This window comes from Aspergillus karnatakaensis, assembly GCF_047715665.1.
Source record: "Aspergillus karnatakaensis strain CBS 102800 unplaced genomic scaffold BJY04scaffold_39, whole genome shotgun sequence".
Lineage (NCBI taxonomy): Eukaryota > Fungi > Ascomycota > Eurotiomycetes > Eurotiales > Aspergillaceae > Aspergillus > Aspergillus karnatakaensis.
This window is the reverse complement of record NW_027395751.1, coordinates 243,933-269,111: the sequence shown is the minus strand read 5'-3', so window position 1 is coordinate 269,111 and position 25,179 is coordinate 243,933. Positions and strand designations below refer to the sequence as shown.

The 25,179-nt window shown below is 51.5% G+C and overlaps 2 protein-coding genes across 2 annotated transcripts; both read right to left on the bottom strand.

The window, feature by feature from the left end:
- Window positions 1-99: 99 nt before the first annotated feature.
- Window positions 100-2,563, bottom strand: BJY04DRAFT_220396 (uncharacterized protein; the record flags this gene model as incomplete). Its single annotated transcript, XM_073716860.1, has 2 exons — window positions 100-1,523; window positions 1,576-2,563. 2 exons carry the CDS (start codon window positions 2,561-2,563, stop codon window positions 100-102), a joined length of 2,412 nt encoding a protein of 803 aa, XP_073569090.1.
- A 481-nt stretch (window positions 2,564-3,044) lies between these two features.
- BJY04DRAFT_220395 (uncharacterized protein) lies at window positions 3,045-23,915 on the bottom strand (the record flags this gene model as incomplete). Its single annotated transcript, XM_073716859.1, has 3 exons — window positions 3,045-11,929; window positions 11,984-21,101; window positions 21,153-23,915. The coding sequence occupies 3 exons, from the start codon at window positions 23,913-23,915 to the stop codon at window positions 3,045-3,047; spliced, it is 20,766 nt and encodes a 6,921-aa protein (XP_073569089.1).
- Between the last annotated feature and the right edge of the window lie 1,264 nt (window positions 23,916-25,179).

Genomic DNA, 25,179 nt, shown 5'->3' with positions numbered 1-25,179 from the left:
CGTCAATGGCGTTGATTAGTACCGGGATTCCCCACCTCGCTGCAACGTGGAATATCGAGAAACCGAGCGGAATGGAAGACCCAGAAACGTTGTATAATTTCAACCATATATCACGAAGATCAGAGTTCGCGGTGTAAGGTAGCGATGCTCGTCTAAAATTGCAAACTCGATCTCAGCCAGGTGAGCATGCTCTGGCCAAAAGACAACCGAGTAAATGATGAAACTGCCGTGCTTCCGGACATCAGGCTCCGAATAGCCTGCGGTCTTTATTGTATCGATGAGCTGGCTAATGCACTTATTTGCCAATATCGCATGTGCTTTGAGCGCATCGATGATCCGATTCTTTCGATCTCCAAGTAGGAAATCCTTCACAGACTTATGCAGTAGTCGCACAGTGTCGTCTTGGATAATGATCATGAGGCGGCACATCTCAATGTCCTCGCGGATAAAGGCAAGTCGATCGTCCTGATCGCAGTCTTCGTATAATTGACAAGCCATTGATAGCTGCGTAATAGTCAAGGGTATGCGTGATATAGCAACGAAAATGAGGATCTGAGTTATTGTCTCGCGGTCATCGGCATTGCGGTCCAGCGCCGTATCAAGCAGCTTTTGATATAAAGAATTCAGCCCACGGGGTAACTTATGTAGGGTGTTGACTGCGTCCTTGGACCGTACTCGGCTTAAGCCTACCCATAGGAATGTGCCTTGAGCCTTCTCTGCCAGGATTTCCGAGACTTGTTGGGCGATATTTTCGGTGTATCTTCGTGTTCTTTTCAGCTCATCAACCCTTTCGTCTATGAACATACTGATGTCGCTTGCAACCTGAGGGTAGGACGCCAGGTCCTTGTGCTTGAATACACCGAGCTGGCTTTCTATTTCGGGATACGGCCTGCTCGTGATCAGAACGCGAAGCTTTGGTTTCGACTCAGTCGAGTCCTGGGATCGAAATGTATGCTTGAGCTGGGTGAGCAAAAGCTCGAGTGATTCCCCGTCACATTCATCCAACGCATCGATGATGCAGTATTTTTCTCCAGTCCGTTTGTCGTTGCAGATTGCCATCAGGATCGACCACATCGCGTCAAAGGATGGAAAGAGCTTCCCCTTCTGAACCGCATATTTTGCTCTAAAGAAATAGAGAAGGTCTTTTTGTTGCTCAACTAGTTGGTAAAGTAGCCCCCGCAGAATTGTATTTGCCGTCTCTCGATGCTCCGAGTCGGAATCACAAAAGAAATATGCGAGGTTCTTGGTCGAGGGGAACAACTCCCCCTTTGGTAGCCAGTCTGCCAACGCGATCACTATGGTGGACTTTCCGGTTCCAGGATTCCCATAGAGCCACAGGATGTTTGGCTGAGGGTCAGAGTAATTGAGCCATTCTCGGATATCTTTTGTGTTCAAAATCCATTCACACGTGCCCGCGGCGCGCTCTCCCTTCCTCCGTCTCAGGGCATTCTTGTCTTCCTCCGGATCCACAAGGAACAGATTCTGCAAGCACTCTTCGTCCTGGTCGATCATCTGAAATCGAGCTTCGAAAGTGTTAGCAGAGATGCTTGAGTTAGCGTGTGGTCTAAAACATACTGCTCTCCAAGGTGACAGATAGCCTTCCTTGGTCGCCGTTGAAGGCAGGCGCAATCACTGACAGGAGCTCCTTTGCATACGCCGCGGCAGTCGCGGCAGCATACTCTTGCCAGTCTTTATTCTTGTGCGAGTCGGCATAGTCACATATACCCCGAATCACAAGGCAGGGGAGATGGTCCATCAGCCCAGCCGCCTCCATTTCAAAACAGATAATCGCATGCTTGGCTGCTAGTTGGTCTCTGGTCAAACCGTGTTTCATCACCTGATTCCCTGACGCGATAACGCCATAGAAGACTTTGGGACCAGCGCTCGACCTAGTCGGTCTTTGCACGATCATATCCTGGCTGCATTTGCATTCGTCGCAGGGGAGACTCTGGTCCAAATGTTCGTATTGCGCTCGATATAGCCGATCGTTCTCTTGGCCGCGGTAGGTGAATCGTGAGAGCACCGGATATTTGACCGGGATCTCAGCCAGAAATTCTTTGACCCGGCTCTTCCCCATCATCTCATTGGACTGGACGTTGCTAGTTGCAGTAAGTAGAACCTGCGGAGGGTTGTCCAATATACCAGTCTGCACAAAATGCCCTCCGCTGATAGTTTTCCCGTAGTCGTACTGCACAACGCCGCCAGATGAGCCGGATGGCCGACTCACCACAATGTCACCAAGCCGTGTATCATTCTCCTTACTAGGAACTCCACACCCAATGCCAACCATTAGCCTGAAGCGGATTTCCTTATATGTTGCCATCATGTTCACTGCCATTACTGAAGCGGATGTCGTCCCGTGGACACCAGCTGGGAGGCAGGCCAACACAACATTATGGCCAAATATTCGCCCCAATATATAACTATTGTCGCCGCCTGGACGCTGCAGTAGAAGCGCGTGAGTCTCATCGAGCATGGCCTTGGCCGCAGTCATTTCCAAAGGCAAGGCGCAAATCCATCCCACGGTATAGTCCTCATATGTGAGATTGTTCACCTGCGGCATTTTGTAACGAGCTAGTAACGAGCTGGCGGCTTGACATGGATGACATGGGACTCGATCGTCCCTAGTCCACGCGTTGGGTGCGTATCTCGTAATGCCCTGAGGAAGTGATGTACACAAAGAACGGTTATCACCACCTGCTCACCGGATGGACATAATGTAATCGAAGGTCAAGGTATTTATGATGCCCCAAGAAGAAGTCAGACAGCAGCGTGAGGCTTATGGGAAAGCTAATGGCTAGGAATTCGGCGTGGAATAAGTGATATTCCACATATGAGGGGTAGCATGCATGCATGTTGACAGCCTTACAATTACCTCTACCGTGCTTTCTACATTTCCCGGCTCTTTCGAAAGTATCGACAAAAGAATAGACAAATACTATTGGAGAAAACTAGAATACGAGCCAGCAGAAGATCAATATGTATTGATCAAACAAACAGATAAGAACATGATGGCATAACATCAAAAAAACAAGATAAAATAATCAAATATGGGCATTCAATCCCTTCTCAACAACATCATCGGCAGTCACTTTATGACCTTGCTTCTGGAGCTCAACCGCAACATGACAGGCGTCGACAAGATCACCTTGGAACTTGGGCCGAGGAACGTCAACACCCAATTGTGAAATATCACCCCCTGGCACGGGAACAATAGCACCCAACTTTGCCTCAACTTGTCCGTTCAAGAAGGTATCAACGGTCTCAACAAGACGCTCGAATATCTGAACAGCGACCTCGGAGGTAATTCCGTCTTCAAGGTATGCCATCGCAATCTCGACGTAGCCTGACCCGGTGGTAGAGGTAATGGAGACGTCGGATGTGTCACCAGCACCCTCGGTCTTCGCTACCGAGACATTGTATGTTTGGTTCTCTAGATCGAGAGTCCACTCTGAAGCCTGATCGAGATGGTTCAGGAGCGAACTGAATAGGGTCCCGGGGGCGAGATTTGTGCAGGTGCGGACAATGTCGCGGAAGCCAAGAGATTCGTGTGGCAGACGAGAGATTAGTTGCTCCTGAACTGACTGGAGAAGGTCATGGATACTCCATGTGGCATCGAGGATGGTGCGAACGGGAACCATGTTTGCACAACAGCCAGCTGCTTTCTCAGCGGATGAATCTCCGCTGTTGCGACCCGAGACAACTTCGCCGAAGATGACATCTGAGTTACCCACGTGTCTGGCAAGGGTTTGTGCCCAGGCTGCACGTATGACTGTAGAGAGAGTGATGCCTGCTGGAAGGGCCTTGGTCATATTGACTTTTCGGGCGCCATGGTAGAGTTGTCTGAATGGTAGACGTCGCACGCTGGACTTGGTAGAGATGGCGGGCATGGTGGAGCCCCTGAGAAGTGTGCCCCAGAAGTCTCGGGTTGACTTCGAATTTTGATGAATCAGGCTCGCCATGTGGCGAGGGAAGCTGGTGTATTCGGTCAGTGGCAGGTGCTGGTAGATTTCCCGGAGGTTATTGACAAAGTACGATAAGGAGATGGCATCGTACTCCGCGTGGCTGAGCCGTAGCATCACACGGTGCTTTTCCTCTGTTCGAGACGTTATAATTGCGAACTCGATGAAGGGTTGTCCAAGTCGAGGGATGCGGTGCATATCATGAGAAATCAACTCCTTGGAAAACTGTTCAATACTGTGATCTGTCTCATAATGGGTAAAGCCGGGAGTGTAGTCTTTGAGGATGACTTGCACAAATTGACTCCCATATGAGACATAGGCCGTTCGGAGGATATCATGATGCTTCACTAGCTCTGTGCAGCTAGCTTCCCATCGTGCAACATCAGGCGTTCCATGGCCATCGATGCTGAGGTATGCCATCAGGTCGCGAGACTCACGCAAAGAGGTGGCAATCGCGAGGGATTGGAGGTCGGTAGTAGGAGCTGCATCAACAATTTCACCAGAAACCGCGAGAAGACGCTGAATGGACTCTACCAGTTCGTTGTTGGATGACAGTGTAGAAAACGGTTTGTACTCAATGGCCTTGGGGGTCAGTTCACCTCGCTTCTGGTCAATAACGGCCGCCAGTTCAGAGAGGATTGAATGCCGGAAGATATCGGCCACCTTTAGGGAGATTTCAGCATGCTCACGGGAGCTGGCCACGAGTCGCATTGCAGAGATGGAGTCGCCACCAGAGCGGAAGAAGTCATCTTTCGCACCAATGGATGCGGTAGGAACTTGGAGCACCAAAGCCCAAAGGTCTTGGAGCAATCGCTCGGTCGCAGTGGATGGTGCTACCTTGATCTCGTCCAAGAGGAAGTATTGCGACAACGAGGTGCATCCTTGGGCAATCTCCCAAGTGGCTCGGCGATTAAGCTTACCAGAGTCGGTAAGTGGTAGCTTCGCAAATGGTAGGTATATTTGCGGCACCATGTATGGGGGCAGAACATCCAGTAGATCATGACGGAGAGCACCGAAATCCTTCTGTAGGGTGTCGGAAACAGGCAGGAGGGAGGATGACTGGTCAGAACACGGCACCTCCAATGCGACTGCCAGCAGCGGCGCGTTGTCTTGTCCTTCTGCGGATGGTGTGAAGAGACCGACTGCAACCTCCCGGGAACCAAGGAACTTGGTCTTAATCCAGTATTCAATCTCACCAATCTCCACACGCTGGCCGTGAATTTTGACTTGTGTATCGCGTCTACCCTTGTAGACCAGCGACCCGTCCGGCTGCTGCTGCACCAAATCGCCAGTCCTATAAAATCTTCTTCCAGAGACAGGGCCTAGCTCAAACCGACGCAGCCAGGCCGGATCGGTAACAAAACCTTCAGTTGTCTTCTTTTCGTCCCCAAGATAACCACGGGCTAATAGAGGGCCCTCAATAAGAAGTTCACCGACCATGCCGATGGGAAGGAGTTTATGGTAGTCAAACGGATCCACCACGAAGAGGTTACTATGGGCCAGTGGGAAACCGATGTTTGGCGCTTGAGCTGCATCCATGATACGTTCGCTATAGGTAGTCAGGATGGAAGACTCAGCCGGACCATATGCGTTGTACAATTCAACATGACTGGATATCCACGGTACTGCGACTTCCGGTCGAAGTGCTTCACCGACGAGAAGCATCTTCATCAAGCTGGGCACTTGCTCGGGTTTGAACAGATTGGCAATGGTAGGCGTGAGGATGGCGAAATTGACAGAAGCTTCTTCCATTGCGTCCGCAAGGCGGCTGACCCGGTCGTCTTCGGAGATCACGCATATGCAACCGCCGAAAGATAGGGTTGTGAATATTTCAGCGATACTGATATCGAAGTTGAAGGCGGAAAATTGAAGAGCTCGGGTTTCAGGGCTGGCATATAAGGAGCCGTGACCCTTGATCATACTGGAGACAATGGCACCATGTTGGAGAACAACACCCTTGGGAAGACCTGTACTTCCAGACGTGAAAATGACAAATGCGGGGTCTGTTGACTGCACAGCTGGAAGAGGCTTGTCACTATTGGCGAGGTTGGTAATGAGAGGCTCGTCCACCTTAAGGATGTGGGGAACTAGCCCTTGAAGGCGACCGGAATCTTGAGAGGTGAGAATTATACTTGTGCCAATACTTTGAACCAACCCTTCAACTCGTTGTCTTGGGTGCTGATGATTGATTGGAACAATTGTACCTCCTGCTTTGAGAATAGCGAGGTAGGTGATAATAGCCCATTTGGTCTTCTCAAAGATCGTGGCCACAGTAACTTCGGGACCGACACCCAAGGTCACAAGGTGACCTGCAAGCTTGGTGGCTAGACCGTGGAGCTCCCGATAGGTCAAGCTTCTATCGAATGACCAAACAGCTTCAGCATCTGGTCGGGACAGGTACTGTTCGTAAACAAGGTCGTGGATACAGGTCTTTGCCTGCTCCATTCTGTCATCAAATTGGTTCCAGCTCTGGATTTGGCTGAGATCTTCTGGTGTGATATAGCTTATGTCTCCAACTGAGGACTTCGTTGTAGCACCACCAGCTACACTTTGTAGCTGCGTGAACACATGACTGAAGCGCTCAATAATCGCCTTTGCTTTGTCTGTTGAGAGCGCAGCAGGATCAAACTGGAATTGCACGTCGACGGAACTCTCGGCATTGTTTGAGGTGGTATTGCACTCAATAACCAAAGGATAGCTGTGGAAGCCGACTGTTTCGAAAGGCACAGGTGTGACTCCCTGGAAGGTTGAGTCATTCTGTTCGAGCCGCTCGATGGCAGGCTGCACGACGAACAGATGCTGGAAGTCGAGAGGCATGCCAGTCATTTGGCTAATGTTATGGAGACCCGTATGTTCGAACGGCAGCATATCAGTAGCCTGCTGCTGGATGGAGTCAAGATAGCCGGATAGGCTTTGAGCCGCATCTAGAGAAACGCGAACCGGTACTGTGGTTATTGTCGGACCCATGACATCGAGGATACCGGATACAGGAGCCGTGCGACCGGAGAGAGCTGTTGCGAATCCAACATTTTGACTTCCGGTTTCCTGGGACAGAATCAAAGCCCAAGTAGCTCTCAGTAGTGTAGAAATGGTGAAGTCGCTGACGCTGCTGGCAATCATGTGACGCTCCAGGGTCTGAACCTGTCGGGGCGAATAATTCTTTGGCTTCTCAGGGAAGCTCGGGCCCATTCCACCTGCAAGTTGAGCTTGCCAGTAATCGCGAGCTGCGTCAATTGGGCTTGTCTGGAGGTACTTGACAAAGCGAGTGAATGGCAAGAAAGTCGGGATTGCCTTTTGATGATAGATCGCAGAAGCTGCTTCCAAGAACTTTCTAGCAGTCCAGCCATCATATGTGCTGTGGTGGGCGGTCCAAGCGAAGAAACGTGCCTCTCCGTGGGTAACAACTGCGAACCTCATAAGGGGATCTCCAAATCCCATGGAAATGTGCGAATCCTGCGCAATATAAGCCTGGACTTCGGACTGCACCTCGCCCCAAACCATGTCCCCTCCAGCAACGACCTGCAGTGCACCGGCCTTTGAATCTTGGACGATGCGGGTACGTAAGATGGCAACTCTATCAAACAGTTGTTTCCAGGCCTCGCGGAATAGATCCACATCAATATTGCGGTCCAGACGGAAGATCCAGCGGCTGATGTACGCTTGGGGATGCTGGGCTGTAATAGCCATAAGGCCTTCTTGCAATGGAGTGCAAGGGTAAGCATCCTGAATAGCATTGGACGCAACCTTGCATTGAGATGCAATGCGCTCCAGAACGTTGTTTGAATACTCCCCTAACAAGGAAAAGGGTTCAATATCCACGGCTGTGTCTGTAACCTCAGTCTCGCTGAGATCGTCAAGGGCACGAGCCATATCAGAGAGAACTGGATGCTTGAAGATGTCTCCCACCGACAATGGAATAAAAGGCTGAGAGCCCCGAGCAAGCGCGACGAGACGCATAGCCGTCACTGAGTCACCGCCACTGCGGAAGAAATGAGTATTTGCGCCAACATGGCTCGTGCTCTTGAGTGCTTGTTCCCACAGGCCTGCCAGGAGTCGTTCAGTTTCAGTCGAGGGTGCAATACTGCTTTCATCAACCAGGCCATACTGAGCGACCTGATCCTCCGATAAGCCTTCTAACAAAGTACGCAATGACCTCCTATCTAATTTTCCGGAAGCAGTGAGAGGCATGTTCTGCAGTGGAATGTACCTCACTGGAACCATATAAGAGGGAAGTGCTTTGGCGAGAGCAGCTTGAAGCTGGAGGAACGATTTCTTCAAATCGTCTGTCATGGGTAGGAGCGTAGTTGTGCGATCAGAGTCAGCCTTCTCCAGCTCAATTGCCGCGACTAGTGATGCATCGCCGGTGCCCGGTTTGATAAGATCAGCAGCAACAGTTCGCGTGCTGAGATGGTGCCGAACCCAGTACTCAATTTCGCCGACCTCAACACGTTGACCGCGGACCTTGACTTGACCGTCTGCTCGACCAACGTACGTGATAGAGCCATCCGTGGGATCTTGTCTGACCAGATCACCAGTTCGATACATTCGCTTCCCAGCCCATGAACTAAAACCGTGTTTGACAATGAAAGAAGGGTTGGTGACAAAGGACTGTGATGTTCTCTCTGGGTCGTTGAGGTAGCCGCGAGCGAGAAGGGGGCCTGAAATCAACAGTTCGCCAATAACGCCAATCGGGGCGAGACGGTTATAATCCTCGGCGTCAGCAACCCAGATGGCGCCAGAAAGCGCGGTGCCAACACTAGGTGCTCGCTCCTTCTCCATAATTGGGCCATTGGCTGTAGCAAGAATTGTGCACTCTGCCGGCCCGTATCCATTGAAGAGGGTAACATGTCGGGACCAGGTCTCAGCTGCACTGGGTGGAACGGCTTCTCCTGCGAGTACAAGGGTGGAAAGCGTAGGTACGGTTTTAGGATCAATGAGACCGGCAACTGTAGGCGTGAGAATGGCAAAGTTTACGTTCATGGCTTCCATCTTGGTCGTTAAAGCTGGGATATCCACTCTGTCTTCCTCGGAAACGACACAGATACAACCGCCAAATCGGAGAGTGGAGAGAATATCCAAAAGACTGAGGTCGAAGACATAAGCCGAGTATTGTAGGGCTCTTGTATTAGTTCCCATCCCAAGTTTAGATCCGTGGCTATCAATACTCGTGCAAATTGATCCATGCGTAAGCACAACACCCTTGGGAAGGCCAGTTGATCCAGAGGTGTAGATCACAACAGCGGCGCTATCAGATGTCAGGCTGGGCCGCTTGAGTGGTTGGGTAATTGCAGGTAGGGACGCGATGAACGAAGAATCAACTGTAAATACAGTCGCTGGGCATTCACCGGCAAATTTAGCTGTGTGCTGTGCCATTGTAAGTACGATAGGGGCCTGTGTTTCTTGCAAGATATGGTTGAGGCGTTGCGGGGGTAGCTGCACACCCAAAGGAACTACCACACCACCGCATTTGAGGACGGCAAGCATAGAAACAATGGTCCAAACAGACTTATCGAAACACAAGCCAACCATGACCTCTTCGCGCACTCCAAGCTCTCTTAAGTAGGAGGCAAGTTGCTCGGTCATGTCACTTAACTCTGCGTATGTCAACACCCCATCCCAGCCGCATACTGCCTGAGCAGAACCCTGGGAGAGAACTTGCTCATGAATCTTGTCATGCACAGTACCAGGAGTGGTCTCCGAAACGGCAGAGTTCCAGCGATGGAGCGACTCAACATCAGCAGGTGATACAACAGTAAGATTATCAATACTGCTTTGAGGATTCGCAGCAATGGAGGCTAAGGCACATTCCAAGCTTCCGAGCAAGCGCCGAGCGGACTGGTCATCCAAGAACGTAGTGGCGTATTCAAGGTCTAGCGTGATGGTCTTGTCGTCGGCGACAATCTTGACCTGAACATCGTACTCACTAGGGTCTTCTCCAGCAAGGCTGTCTATCGTCAAGCTCCTTTTGTCGCGAGCGTTTGAGATTGGCTTAGGTTTGTATATCACAGTAGTATTGAAGAGCCTGCGGTCGGAAAGTTGAAGAGCGTGCTGAATCTCGCCAAGTGATATTCTCTGGTGGTTGAAGGCGTCAAGGAAATCGTTTTGAACCTGCTTCACTGCGTCGACAACAGTTCCTGATGCTGCCAATTGAACACGGGTGACCATGAGATTGATCATAGGGCCAACCATCTCATGTATACCGGCAATCGGGGCGTCTCTGCCATTAGACAAATAGCCAAATGTTATATCGCGGGAACCGAGATACCTTGAGAGAACGACAGCCCAGGCAAATTGCGCAATGTTTGCGAGGGTCACACCATGGGTATCTCGGAAGTTCTGTAGGGATTGAACATTATCGAGATCCACAGAGACACTTTTCAAGGAAGGCCTTTGTGTCTTAACCGGAGTAGAAGATGGGAGAAATGATGGTTCGACGTTGGCGAGGCGCTTAGTCCAATAATTGATAGAGTCTGTCTCCGAGTCCTGTTCCAGGAACGCAACGTAAGTGCCATAGGATGGAGCAGGTGAGTCGGAAAGGGAAGCATCATAGGCCAGCAGAAGGTCATTAAGAATGAGGTCCATAGAAGATGCATCCATCAGAACGTGGTTGACATCAACCTGAGCGAAAACGCGTCCGGTGGATGACTGAGCCAGTGTGAGCTGGTACGGAGGTTGAGAAGAATTATACTTTGGTCGTTCGGACTCTTGAAAGTGTGTCAAGAACTCTTCATCGGTACGCAGCTGGAGCACAGGTGTCTCAGGAGCATAATGTTTGAGCACGACTTGATAGAACAGCTGTTGTCCCGACGGACTAGGGACAAAAAAGGTGCGCAAGATAGAATGTCGCTTAACAACAGCCTCCCACGACTGCACCAGTCGATTAAGACTAACAGTGGATGAATCGGTTGTCCGTATCTCTCCGGCCTGTCGGACCTGATAGGTCGTGTGATCCTTGATCTGGCTCATTAAGATACCTTGTTGAATAGGGGAGCAGTGGTAGATGCTCTCGATTGAGGACAGACCATCCACTCCAACGCGAGGAAGAACATCAGCTTCAAGCTTGGAGAGGTCATCGGCCCCAATATTGAAAACCGGAGCTTGAGTCGTACTAGCAGCGCCGACAGTAGAAAAGCTGGCGGGTTGGCTTCCAGCGTCCGCACTTGAGGTCTTCACCACTGCCTTCTTGGCTAGCTGGATTATAGATTCACATTGAAGAACGTCTCGCACAGTGATCCAAGTAGAATACCGATGTCGGCACCGCGAGACCACTTGCATGGCAGTAACGGAGTCACCACCGACACTGAGGAATGGTCGGCTCAGAGAAACCTTTTCCACAGGAACCTGCAGTACATCCGCCCAGACAGCTTGGATGTTCTTCTCTTCAGTAGTCGCCGGAGATGCTGTATCCTCACTGCGGCTCTGTGTAATGGCTTCGAAGTGATCCGGGTCCATTGTTTCAAGCCACTCTGTAAGCTGGCGGCGATCAATTTTATCGGATGTGTTATGGGGCATTGCATCAAGGGAGATCCAGTAGTTCGGAATCATATACTCAGGGACACAGGAGTGGAGATGCTCGCGGACAGATGAAGCCTTCTCGAGAGCATGAGGCAACTGGTCGAGTGCGGTCGGCTGTATGCCTTGATTATTCGCAGCGGAGACGAAGTCTCGCAACGTCAGGACGCCGACCAGCTGTGATTGGGATGGGCCACGGCGAGGGTAGACGATAACGCCTTCTAGAACAGTCGGATGCTCAGTAACATGGTGTTCAATTTCTCCAATTTCGACTCGCTGTCCACGGATCTTCACTTGCCCGTCGCTTCGTCCGACATAAATCAAGGAGCCATCTTCCATCTGACGAACAAGATCGCCGGTTCGGTACATACGGCGCTCTGTATTTTCACCGGAGCCCATCGGTGGAAATTGATCAGCCCATGAAGGGTTTCTAATAAAGGCAGCGGCTGTCTTGACTGGATCGTTGAGGTAACCTCGGGCGAGTAATGGACCCTCTATAAGAAGCTCACCCACAGCACCAAGGGGAAGGAGTCGATTATAGTCCTTCCCATCGACGACCCAGAGGGCACCTGCTATGGCACGACCGATGTTCGGTACATCTGCACGATCGGAAACCTCATTGCATGTTGACGCAATACAACATTCAGCAGGGCCGTAGGCATTGAAGACTCGCGGGCCACCCAGCCAGGGCTCCAAGTGCTCGGCCTGTACCGCTTCTCCACCAACAACCAATGTCCTCAAGTCCGGGATATCAGATGGTTTGATGGTGTGAATAACACGAGGAGGAAGGAAGGAGTAGTTCACCCCCATTCTCCGCATCGCACCTGCCATATCATCCACACGCTCCTGGTCTGATGGGAAGCAAACACAGCCACCAAACTGGAGCGGACTGATTATATCGTGCAAGGAGATATCGAAAGTGAAATGAGCAAAGTTGAACGCTCGTGTTTGTTCGTTCATACCAAATTTTGCGCCGTGTGCTTGCATGCTAGTTGACATAGCGCCGTGTTCGAGGACTACACCTTTTGGTGTTCCTGTCGATCCTGAGGTGAAGATCACGAATGCCGTATTTGAAGGTGTGACAGGTGAACTGATGGGTCCCGGTGGGCTTGGGAGGGAGGATAGCAAACTATCTCCTAGACCCAAAACATGTGGTACAAGCCCCTCAAGAGCAGAAACATAGGTCTCGGATGCGAGGATTGTTGTAATTCGTGTCTGCTGCAGTATGGCCTGCACACGCTGAATGGGATCGGCTCGGATTGGGACAACAGCTCCACCGGCTTTGAGGACTGCCAGGTTTGCAACAACGGCCCATTTAGATTTGCCCATGCAGAGAGCAACCATAGATTCAGGTCCAACACCAAACGCAGTGAGATGAAGAGCCACCTTGTCTGATAAGTGGTCCAAATCCCCGCGCGACAGGTCACCGTCCCAGGAGCACACCGCTGGAGCATCTGGGTTTGCATCCACATGACGCGAGACTAATTCATGCACCAAGGCTTGCTTGACTCTGGGGATATCATTGTTGAACTCGAGTAACTGGGAGGCTTCAGCCTTACTTAGGATCTCGATGGCACGGATTCGCTTCGAGCGTTCAGAAGCGTTGAGCTGCGAGAGAAGATGAGCGAACCGGCTGAGAAGGTTCCTCGTCTGCGTCGTGGAAATCATCTGCTCATCGAAATGAGCCTCGATGGTAACAGCGCCGCTTGCGTCACCAGTAATGCACTCAACGGTAAGAGCATAGCCGTCAAGGTTAAGCCCAGGCACATGGCCATGCTCGTAGGAGAGAAGCTTATCTTGTACAGCATTCTCACGTTCTTGTCCTGGCTGGACAGCAAAGAGATGTGGTAGGTCAATTTCATGCCCTACGAAGCGGCGGATGTTCTGCAATCCAGTATGTTCGAAGGGAATCATATCAACGCTTTGCTGATGAATCATAGCAAGGTATTCATCTATGGTTTGCTCGGGGTCGATGTGAACTCTGACAGGTACGGTTGTTATTGTGGGTGCTGGCAGGTCTAGGATACTCGCAACCGGGGCGGCTCGTCCGGAGAGAGCGACACCAAAGAGAACGTCGCTACCGCCGTAGGCCGAGACAGCCAACGCCCAAGCGGCTCGTAGCGTGGAAGCGAGGGTGTTTGACCCCGCCATGGATTCGATCTCAACACTGAAGCTAAGCTTCTGGGTAGGCTGTGGGCGGTAGGATGGTCGAGGAAGGGACGGGAACGGCGCTCCAATTTCACCCTGTATTTGTGACTGCCAGAAGGACTTGGCCTTCTCCTGATCTTGTTGCTCAAGATACAACAGAAATTGCGAGAAAGAAGGAGTAGGTGGTAGCTCGTGACCGTCATATAATTGTGCGGCTGCGTCAAAGAGCTTTCCTAGGCTGTAGCCATCGTAAACACTATGGTGGGCCGTTAGGACAAAGTGACGGTCGCCGCTGGTAGTTTCAATAACCGCGTGGCGTACTAAGGCCCGTCCATAGCTGAATGACTGCTGCAGATCCTGCTGTAAGTATTGTTGAAGGTCGCTGGCCTCGCCCCAGATAGCTGGCTCGCGGACCACGACTTGCAGCGCACCGGACTGCTGGCCCGTGACAATGCGGGTACGAAGTATCGGGACTTTCTGGGTAAGCTGCGACCACGAATCCTTGAAAGCTTTAGCATCAGTGGAGTCTCGAATACGGAATACCCAGCGTCCAATGTAAGACCCCGGCTGTTGAGCGGTGATGGCCAGAAGACCTTCCTGCAGAGGAGTGCAAGGGTACACATCTTCAATGCTTTCAACAGAAACACCGCACTCGCCTGCCAAGCGTTGAAGGTGTGCTTCATCCACTGTGGGCACTGCATCAGATTTATAGGCTTCCTTCCACAAGGCAAACCGAGGGATATCCTCTACAGTGTTGCGGTCTGCTAGCTGTTGTTCAAGGTGGCCCGCCATATCCTTGAGCTTCGGAAACCGGAAAATATCCGCCACAGTAATTGGGATCTTGACTGCGTTCGCCGTCGAAACAAGACGCATTGCAGTGAAGGAATCACCTCCCAGGTGAAGGAAGTGATCCTGAGCACCAACCCGCTCCAAGTCAATGTTTAGTACTGTGGCCCAAAGGGACTGAAGCTTCTTTTCCATTTCAGTTGTTGGTGCAACGGTCGTGGTTGTGGAGAGAGAGTATTGAAAGAGTACGTCCTCCGGTAGACTCTCCAGCATCTGCTTCATCGTGCGACGGTCTAGCTTGCTGGATGCTGTTTGTGGAAGCTGCGTAACCGGAATGAATAGTCGCGGCACCATATAGGATGGTAGCACTTCAGAAAGCGAGGCATGTAGTTCATCAAATGTCTGCTTTAAGTGAGCTGTGCTAGGAAGGAAGATGTCGTCGATAGGTTCAGAGGAAGTGGGATGTGACAGAAGTTGGTTGTCCAGCTCCATTGCGACAGCAATAACGAGACTTGATGAATTTGCACCAGGCGAGATCAGACTAGCCATGAGGCTCTTAACAGCTGGAAGGAGCTTCTTGACACGGTACTCGATTTCGCCAACTTCCACCCGCTGGCCACGAATCTTGACTTGCGAGTCCTTGCGAGCCTGGTAAATGAAGTCGCCGGTTGTGACCTGACGCACGAGATCACCCGTATTGTAGAATCTGTGGCCCTCCAAGCCAACAGTCTTGGCCCATTTTGGGTTCGTCACAAAGGTGGCCTGCGTCTTCTTCGGGTCATTGTGATATCCTCTGGCTAGTAGTGGCCCGTGCACCCATAGTTCTCCGACAGCACCGACAGGACAAACAGTCTCGCCATTTGCGACTACCCAAGCACTTCCAACAAGTGGCTTGCCAATGTTCATCGCTTGTCTCTTGTCCACAAGTGGTGCACTGCAGGTCGTATAGATCGAGCACTCAGAGGGCCCGTATCCGTTAAGGACCCTCACCCGGCCTTCCGCTTTCGCGTACTCCTCAATCATGGCTTCACTGACAGCTTCGCCTCCCAGAATCAGCGTGGTGAGAGACTTGATGCTAGCGATATCCAGCAGTCCTGCTACTGTGGGAGTAACCTGAGCTTGGGTAGCGCCGTATGCCTCAATCACACCTTGCAGGTTATTCATCCGCTCCTCTTCTGATATCACGCACACACATCCACCATGCGCCAGTGTGCCCCAGATATCACTGATGCTAGCGTCGAATGTATAGGCGGCAAACTGCAGCGATCGGGTCTCAGGTGTCATGCCATAAACCTTGCCATGCGCGCGGAAGCTAGAGCACAAGGAAAGATGCGTCAGGATTACACCCTTCGGCATGCCGGTACTTCCAGATGTGTAAATAATAAACGCAGCGTTATCAGGCTTGACATTGGTGGTCGGCCGTCCTGCTTGGGTAAGGAGGTTGGAGAGTAGGCCTTCATTCAAGTTCAAAACATTGGGTACAAGACCAGTGAATCGAGCAGAATACTTCTCTGACGTTAGCATAACCTGCGCATTGATATCGTTGAGGATCAACTTCAGTCGCTCTGTTGGATGCTTCGGATTCACCGAAACTACAACGCCGCCTGCCTTGAGTATACTCAGCTGCGCGATAATAGCCCAGCGAGATTTGTCGTGGCAAAGACCAACCATGACCTCAGGGCCAACACCTAGCTCGCTTGCGAGATAATGACCCAGCTTATCCGTCAGCTCATCAAGCTCTTGGTAGGTAAGGTCGCCATCCCAGGCTCGGATGGCTGTTGCACTGGGCCTCAACAGTTGTTGTTCGGAAAACAAATCTTGGACGAGGCGCGCACCATCGACCGGCGGGATATCATTGTTCCACTTGCTAACTTGCTTGATATCTTGCGAAGTCAATGTATTAAGGTCGCTAATAGCCTTATCTTGACCGTCAACAAGCGAGCGGATTCCTTCCTGGACGCAGCCGAGAAGCCTGTTTGCGTTCTCATAAGACATGAAAGCAGGGTCATATTGCAGCGAGGCGGAAATCTTATCAGCAGACGCAAACACGCTGACAGTGACATCGTACTCGGTTGGGTCTTCACCCACGATCTGCTCCAACTCCAGACTGAGCTGATCTTGCTTCGACGATACGACGTGCCGATAAGAAAGCGCCGTATTGAACAAGCTCTGGCCTTGGAGCTGGAGAGCGTGCCAGATCTCAATAAGCGGAGCTCTCTGGTAGTTGAAATTTTCGAAGAAGTTGTCTTGAATATCTGCGAGTGTCTTTTGGACACTAGATTTGGGGTCCAGGTTGATATTTGCCACCATCATGTTGATTAAGGGTCCGACCATCTGGTGGGCATCCTTAACAGGGACATCCCTACCACTAGAAAGGTAACCGAAAGACACATTGGATGAGCCTGTGTATTGCGAGAGAACCAAGCCCCACACGAGCTGGAAGATATTGGCAGTCGTCACCCCGTGCTTCTCGCTAAAGCGATGCAATTGGTCGACACAGTCGATATTGAGCGAGGCAGTTTGCAGTGCTGAGCGACCAACCTTGTCGGTGGCTGGCTGTGTTCCATCGGCTGTCAAAGGAGGGAGGAAGCAGGGCTCGGCACCGGCAAGGCGTTTACTCCAGTATTCTAACGCTTCATCCGCGGGGGTTTTCTGCAGGTACGAAATGTACCCGCTGTACGCCGCGCCAGAGACTTCCGCAGTCAGCTTGCCATCATACCCTTGGGCAAGCTCGGTTTGTATGATCATCAGCGATGAGGCATCGACCAATGCGTGGCTCATGATTATCTGACCGAAGGTCCGGTTAGATGGTGTAGAGTACACAGTCAATTTATGTCCAACGCGCTTATCAACGTGCGTTTCATCGAGATTTGATTTGACAGCAAGATGACCGGCAAGTTCGTCGTCACTGCACTCTTTGTGCTCCACACATGCTTTGCAGGATTTGAGAACCACCTGATCGAACATCCTCTCGCTTGAACCGGATGCCGACCGGACGAACCTTGTTCTCAGCATAGGATGACGGTCGACAAGAATCTGCCACGCTGCGAGAAGACGGTCAATGTCGACGGCACCGGAAGAAGAAGGCTTGATCTCAAAAGATTGCTGGATGAAGTATTCGGAGGGTGATTTGACTTGGCTCATTAGAATACCCTGCTGGATAGGCGAGCAAGGGTAAATATCTGCAACGTCTTGCTGTCTTATTCCGGCTTCTGGCAAAATTTCGTTCTGTAGGGCTTTGACGCTGTCAGGGGTAAGATGCGCAAGTGGAAAGTCAGAAAGAGTAAACGCTGGCGAGGCGCTTGACAGTCCAGTTATCAGAGTAGCAATGGCGCCTAAGTATGACTGAGCCCAGGCCTTGATCCTTTCCTGATGCTTCATATGGCGGTTAAATTTGAATGAGACGTGCAGTTGACTCTGTGTACGACTGAGTTCAACTACAAATACGGAGGCGCGACGGACGCTCCCCCCAACTGAGGATGTGACAAGCTTAGAGGATGTCGTTGCGTCAAAAGTTCCATATTCGTCTGAACGGTGAGGCTCAAAGTACTGGAAAAGCACTTCAACTGCTTTATCACGACTTGGTTGCTTGGCTTCAGGAATAAGGAACCTGGAGTTGAGGTACGGCAATCCTTTCCTAGGAACGCTGCGTCTCCCATCTTTGGTTCGCCTGATGAGCTCGAGATCATCATGCAATTCGTTTGTGGGGATGTAAACTGGTACCATGCTCGTAAAGCAACCAACAGTATCCGACATGTCCAGTCCCGAATCTTCGAAATCACGTCCATGATACTCTTCCAAAACAGCGGGGAGACTGCGATCGGGAAAGGTTGCTTGGAAGGACTTGAAGAGACCGGCAAGAAAGATCTCAACAGTCTCGGTTCGCATTGTACTGTTGGCTCTTTCGAGTTGCGCAGCAAGACCATGGCCATCGATTGTGATAAATTCAATAACCTCGTCCTCTTGAATGTTGTTTTCAGGCAAACCCCAGTACTCAATGTCTGACTCAGGGATATCGTGTGGCAGAATAGGCTGCTCCGACTGGCCCTGGCTTTGATCAACCTGCATTTTATTCCAGGTCTGAACAGTAGGAGGACTAGGAGTAGCGAGCTCTCCCCCTTGCACCAAGATACTCAGATCGCGACAAAGAATGTTCCACGACGAGTCATCAACCACGAGACGCGGGGCGGTCATGAACAGAAGCTGGGTTCTACCTTCATCAACTTGAATCAATTGTGCGGAGAAAACCGGGCCTTTCTCCAGGTTCAAATCTTCTTGCGCCTGGGTGAGAATGATGCTTGCATCTTGTTCAGTGGTGGCAGTGTGGTTCCGTAGGATGAATGACCCTTCCTCAGGGGCGATTGATTGGCGAAAGCCTGAAGTGGCATCACCCTTGAATCGAGAGCGCAAGACAGGGTGCCTTGAGACCAGCTTTTCCATGGCATTTGTGAGGTTTGCAAATTCTATCGGCTGACGAGGTACCAAGCTTATGTTTGAATTATTGCGATAGGTGCCATTGGAGATCAGAGGACCCTCAGGGGAGGCGATCGATTGTAGGTGCAAATGCTGAATGGCAGAAAGAGGGAAAGGCTCGTCCGAGCCTTCAGGACTCCCACCTGTTGACTTCGCTGACTGCGCTAATTGAGCCACTGACTTGCTCTCGAGGACATGCCTCACCGCAACAGATACACCACGGATCCTTAGCCAGGAAACGACGTGCATGGCAGTGATCGAATCGCCTCCAAGACTGAGGAACGACTTGTGCTCGACAGGAACCTGATCAAGGGGTAGGTGCAGGACATCAGCCCAAGCATTCTGGACCTGGCGCTCGAGAGGTGTTTCTGCGCCACGGCCTCCCGGGCCCGTATCAGGAGACTTCGTGAGAGCTTCTAAATAGGCAGAATCGAGAGCCTCAAGCCATTGACCAAGCTTCTTCCGGTCCAACTTCGATGAATCATTCTGCGGCATCATGCTCTCAAGTGGAATCCAGACCTTAGGAACCATGTGCTCGGAAACATGGTTTGAAAGTTCCTCAGAGGCAGCAGCTAGTTGACTCTTCACCCCACCTAGTTTTTCCACAGGAACAGGTACGACCTCTTGACCTGATTTCTTTCCACCAAAGAAGTCGCGCAGCGTGAGTAAGCCAACAAGCCGGTCCTGGCAGTGCCCTTGACGAGGATAGATGATAGCTGCGTCGAGAACCGCCTCTTGCTGTAAAAGGTGGTGCTCGATCTCGCCCACCTCAACGCGCTGACCGCGGACCTTGATTTGAGTATCACGGCGGCCAATGTAGGTGATGGAACCATCCGGATTCTGCTGTACGAGATCGCCGGTCCGGTAGAGGCGGCGACCAGACCCGAATCCGTTCTTGATCATCCATGTGGCATCCGAAACGAATACAGCGTCTGTTTTAACAGGATCATTCAGATATCCTCGGGCCTGAAGGGGTCCCTCAATGAGGAGCTCTCCGGGAGCTCCTATCGGAACAAGGCGGTTATAGTCATTTGCGTCGACGACCCAGAGCGCTCCAGCAAAGGCGTAGCCGATATTCAGCGCATTGCAGCCGGGTGTTAAGTGGTTGATACTAGCTTGCATTGAACATTCTGATGGTCCGTAGGCGTTGAATACCTTCACATGATCAATCCACTGCTCTACGACGGCAGGCTTCACAGCTTCCCCGAGTAGAACAAGTGTTTTAAGGGTTGGGACATCATTTGGGAAGATCAGGCCTGCTACTGTGGAGGTCAAGCCGGCGGAATTGACCTGGTATCGAATCATAGCAGACGCAAGATTGCCGATCCGATCTTCTTCCGAAATTATAATCAAGCATCCACCGTAGTGCCAGGTCGTGTAGATATCCTGGATAGAGATATCAAATGTGTAAGCAGAGAATTGGACTGTGCGGGTGTTCGGACCCATCCCAAATCTGGCGCCCATGGCCTCCAGACTAGTGCAAAGGCTTGCGTGTGGCAGCACGACACCTTTTGGTACACCAGTACTGCCGGAAGTATATATGATGAACGCGCAATTATCGGGTGTAGCTGGGCAAGATGGCATCTCGGCATCTGGTAGCCCAGCCATGAAGTTTTCGTCAACAACAACAGTGTTCTGCACGAGTTCAACATAACGGAGAGCGTGAGTCGCAGTCGTCAGGATAATAGTAGCTTGCAGGTCCTTTAGAATAATATTAGTTCGTGCAAGCGGTTGTTTTGTCCCGAGTGGAACGACACAGCCACCTGCTTTAAGGATAGCCAGCTGCGACACCACCGCCCATTTCGATTTGTCAAAGCAGATGGGAATTTTAGTTTCCGGCTGCACTCCTAAGGTGACAAGGTAAGAGGCAAGCTTGTTGGCGGTTTGATCCAGCTCCTTATAGGTTAGGTCTCCATCCCAGCCCTGCACAGCCCACGCGTCTGGTTGCCGGAGTCGTTGCTCATACACCTTGTCGTGTATACGATAGTCCGCTTTGGGGGGAATATCCTTGGTCCATGCTCGAAGTTGATCAATCTCTTCAGGAGTGATGATATCAACCTCGCCCAAAAGGGCATCTTGCTCCTTGACAATGGTAAGGAATGCCTGTTTGAACGACTGGGCAACACTTTCCATTGTACGTTGCGTAATTCGTGAATGCCAATAATCAATCATCACGTCCAAGCCGTTGGGGCCAATCTGTACGTTGATAGAGATATCATACTGCAATGCCTTTGTTAGTTCCGAACCAAGTGGAAAGGAAATTACACTCACCTCGTTGGGGTTCACTGCATCAACCAGTTCAATTCCAAATCCAGATCCCTCGAGTTCGGAGGTCGCCATCCGTTGACAAGACATCAGGCTGTTGCCCTTGAAGCGCGCAAAGTCTCCGGTCTGGGCATCGTCCAAGGCAGAGAAGTACTGGTGTGCCAAGCTGTCCACAAAATCATTCTTGGCCTGCACCAGAGCCGCCGAGACTGTTTTGCCTGGCGGCACCTTGACGCGGCAGACAACAGCGTTGAGAAATGCGCCAACGGAGTTGTTGATACCTTTCAGGGGAGCCTCTCGACCGGATGTTGCATAAGAGAAACAGACGTCCTCCAACCCCGTATAAGACCTGAGCACTAAGGCCCAAGCAACCTGGCAAACATTAGCGGGGGTAACATTAAACTTACCACAGAATTCTCTCAGATCCTCTGAGTCGATAGGAATAGTAGAGCGGACTGTCCAAAGATCCTGGCGGCCCTGTGGATCGCCGTTAAGCGGGAAATGCGAGGGCTGGGCTCCTGAGAGGTATTGCGACCAGTACGCCATTGACTCCTGTACCGGCAGTCGTGCTTGGTAGTCCACAAAGTCTTGATAGGTCATGACTCTAGAGCTCAGCTTCCGGTTGCTGTAAATTTGGGATAGGTCTCGAAGTAGAACTTGGGCCGATTGCCCATCTACTACCCCATGCGACATGTCCAGCCGTAGGTAGACTGAAGAGGGTGAAGTTCGACAAAACGTCACTTGATGTGTTGCCTGGTAGTTCTTAAAAACAACAGGACGTCGCGCGGAAACTTGACGGGCTATTTCTTCATCTCCATTTTCCAGGAGAGATATCGGACTAATTCCTGCCTTCAAGACAACTTGATCAAAGTGTCGTGGACGGTTCGGACTTTCGATGAATATGGTTCTTAGAGCAGGATGGCGCTTCACCAGTTGGGCCCAGGAGTCTTGCAAGTGTTTGAGGTCAAGCTGTGTGTCTGGGGCTTCTGTTTTCAGTTTCACGACAAAGGAGCATTGGTAGAGATCGGGATAGAGCGCCTGGGCGACAAGAAAAGCTTCTTGCCGAGGGGCGCAGGGGTAGATAGTTTCGACATCGCGTAGAGGGTTTGTTACCACAACTTTGAGTTGGTTCGAGACGAGATTATCCAGCTCTGGGTAGGTAAGTTGGAGGTATGGAAAGTCACTTAGAGTGCCTAGAGGTTGGCTCATCTGACACTCGGCAACCAACTCCTTCAGGGCAGCACGGAATGTGCCAGCGATATGACCGAGCTGTACTGAGTCGAAATCAGAAGCTTTGGATCGAAGACGAAGGTGTGCTTGTTGCTGGCGCCAGATTGGCTCCACGAATATCGAGCACGCCGCCGGGAGTGCAGCGAACTCACTGCGTCGAGATTCCTCACACAGCGCTGCGGTTCTGGAAGACGAACGATCCCTGAATGGTTCTAGGTTCAGGAGGACGTATCGATCTTGACTTTCAGGTGTTGCTTCCTGAGCAGCTTCAGAGAATCCCAACCGCACATCTTTCACTTTGCGCAAGAGCCCCAGCCCAGTCTCCTCGTCCCGTGGTATTACCCGACGAGCGATACTGTCGAAGCATCCCACTGTTCCCGCCAAGGCATCAGGGCCAGCCCTGGGCCTGCCATTCAATATGGTACCAAGTGTCAAAGCAAGATCGAATCTGTGAGTCGGTGCTAATGCGATAGACAGCGCTGCAATTATGAAATCCTCCGGCTGGGTGCGGAGCACGGCGTGGATATCCGTATCTTCCAGTCTCGCTAGCCCTGCTGCATCAATTTCCAAAACGGACACGCTAGCCATTTCATTCTCTGCATCATCTCTGTATCCATCGCCGCCCTTGAACCCATTTGTCCTCAATTCTCCATTTGCTCGTGAGGTGCCGTTGGACTCCGGTGAGTCTCCGAAGGCGAGATCGGTCGCGCTTTGGGACGTTGCCCATTGCTCGAATGGGTTCTCGATTGGCTCACGGGCGAGAGCGCCTGTAAGTGCATATTCGAGGTCGCGTTCCAGAATCAACCAGGATGAAGAATCGACGACGGCGCGGTGGCAGTCGAGGCGGAGATGGCGGGCAAGGCACGTGCCCTGCTGGACAAACACAGCAGCAGCAAAGAGATTCTCCCCGACTTCTTCTCTCTCTCCCAACAACTCCGAAATATCCAGAGTCGTTGAAATCTTAATGCTTCGATACGCAAATGAGTCGGTCGCATTGTTGTAGGTGATTTTCATATCATTATTTGCAGAGTCCTTAGAGATCGCCGCTCCAAGGATCGGGTGGTGCTTGACAAGCGACCTGAGAGCTGTGGAAAGCGTCGATTCCTCGACATCGCCCTCCAACCGATACAGCCTGGTCTCCCATGCCTTTGCCGTTGTATACAGCCTCTGCGCGCTCGTCAAGGGTATCGTGACGAGACTGTCGCTTTTAACGGGCCCGTCAAGTGCCACCGGCGAACTCGGGGCTACTGGCGCGCTGCTCGCTTGTGCTTGTTTCACAGAATCACATAGTTCCTGGATACTCGTCGCTTGCAGTATATCGTTGATTGTGATGTTGTACCCCGCCTCCCCGCAGCGCGCCATCAACTTGATTGCCAGCAAAGAGTCTCCTCCCTGCGCGAGGAAAGACCTGTTCAGCCTGATCTTTCCCACTGGCCGACGCAGCACCTCTGCGCAAATCTCTCGGATGTTCTGTTCGATCGCATCATTGTTGGAATCCATCTTGTGCGGATTCGTTGTCGCAAGCATGTTCTGCGCCATTGCGGTAGGGTATAATTAATGGTATTTCGTAGAAGGTGCAATGCAAAAAGAACTAATTCAACAGCCTTTGAGTTGGCCTGTTTCTGAGATTATTCAAACGAAGATTATGCGATAATGGACAAGAGAGAGTTTGAAGACTGCGCGAACACAATGTTGACCATGGCACCCAGCACCTTCACCAGAAATTATTGTCCAGACACACACAGCCTACCCACCACGGCCTTGCAGCTGGATCGATGATGGCACTCATTCGCGGAGCTTCGAGTGCTAATTCTCCTTCGCCCAGCTCTAGCAGAGTGTCGATCATCCATCACAGATGAGATCCGTGCCTGGAAGGGTTCCACTTGGTCTCTGATGCCTTGGCTCGACACTTTTTGGGTACGTATCCGCAGCAGAACCTGTTGGCGACCGACTAGCGGTGATGGTCAGTGACAGGTCCCAGATCCAAAAACATGAATATATTTTTTTGGGTCGAATATCAGGACCGACCGACCGACAAGAACTACTCCAAACACCTGATGGAGTAACTATGGGAACGCGGCCTGCGTCCTCTCAGCCATCATTGGTGTGTCAGCTATCCGATCACCCTACGTTTATTAAAGCCAATATCAGCAAAACCGGGCTGCTGGATCCCGATCGCTGAGCTTTTTTCTGACGCAATGGTGAGAAGATCTCGATAAACCTCTCGGAAGCAAACAGATGCCACGACACAGGGCGAGACCTGCGGCACAGGGCCACTTGTTCTGTACTGAGTCAACGAGCTCACTGCCCGACTTAACTGAGGCACGACGATTAGGAAGCCCAGGCTCCAAAGTCTGAATTGGCGAGACACGGTAGTGACCAGAATGTGGCGCTGACACTAAGAGCTGGCTGAGCTGCAGCAGTCAAGGGCGAGATACTCCGACGGTCGACCGCCAGATTTACCTTTTTGACCAAAATACCTGCCGACGCTTTATCCTAATTCTGCTAGGCGAAGTGCGAGGGAAGCCAATACCCTGCAAGCGCGTGGCACTATGCGCACGCCGTCAGTGGCTGTATTGGCGGGCGGACGTGTCCAAAGTCCCGGACCAAATAGTCAATCTCAGGGACGGACGCCGCTGCGGGAACGCCCCAGTCACGAACCTCGTTTGCGAGCTTGCGCCGATCATCCAAGGCAAGGAAGCTCGGCTCCACCAAGGTCCTGCCGGTGGATCTGGATTCTGGATGTCACAGTTCAGTTTGTTGCTGCTTTTCCCAATCGAAGTCAGACTGTCCGCTGTGGGGC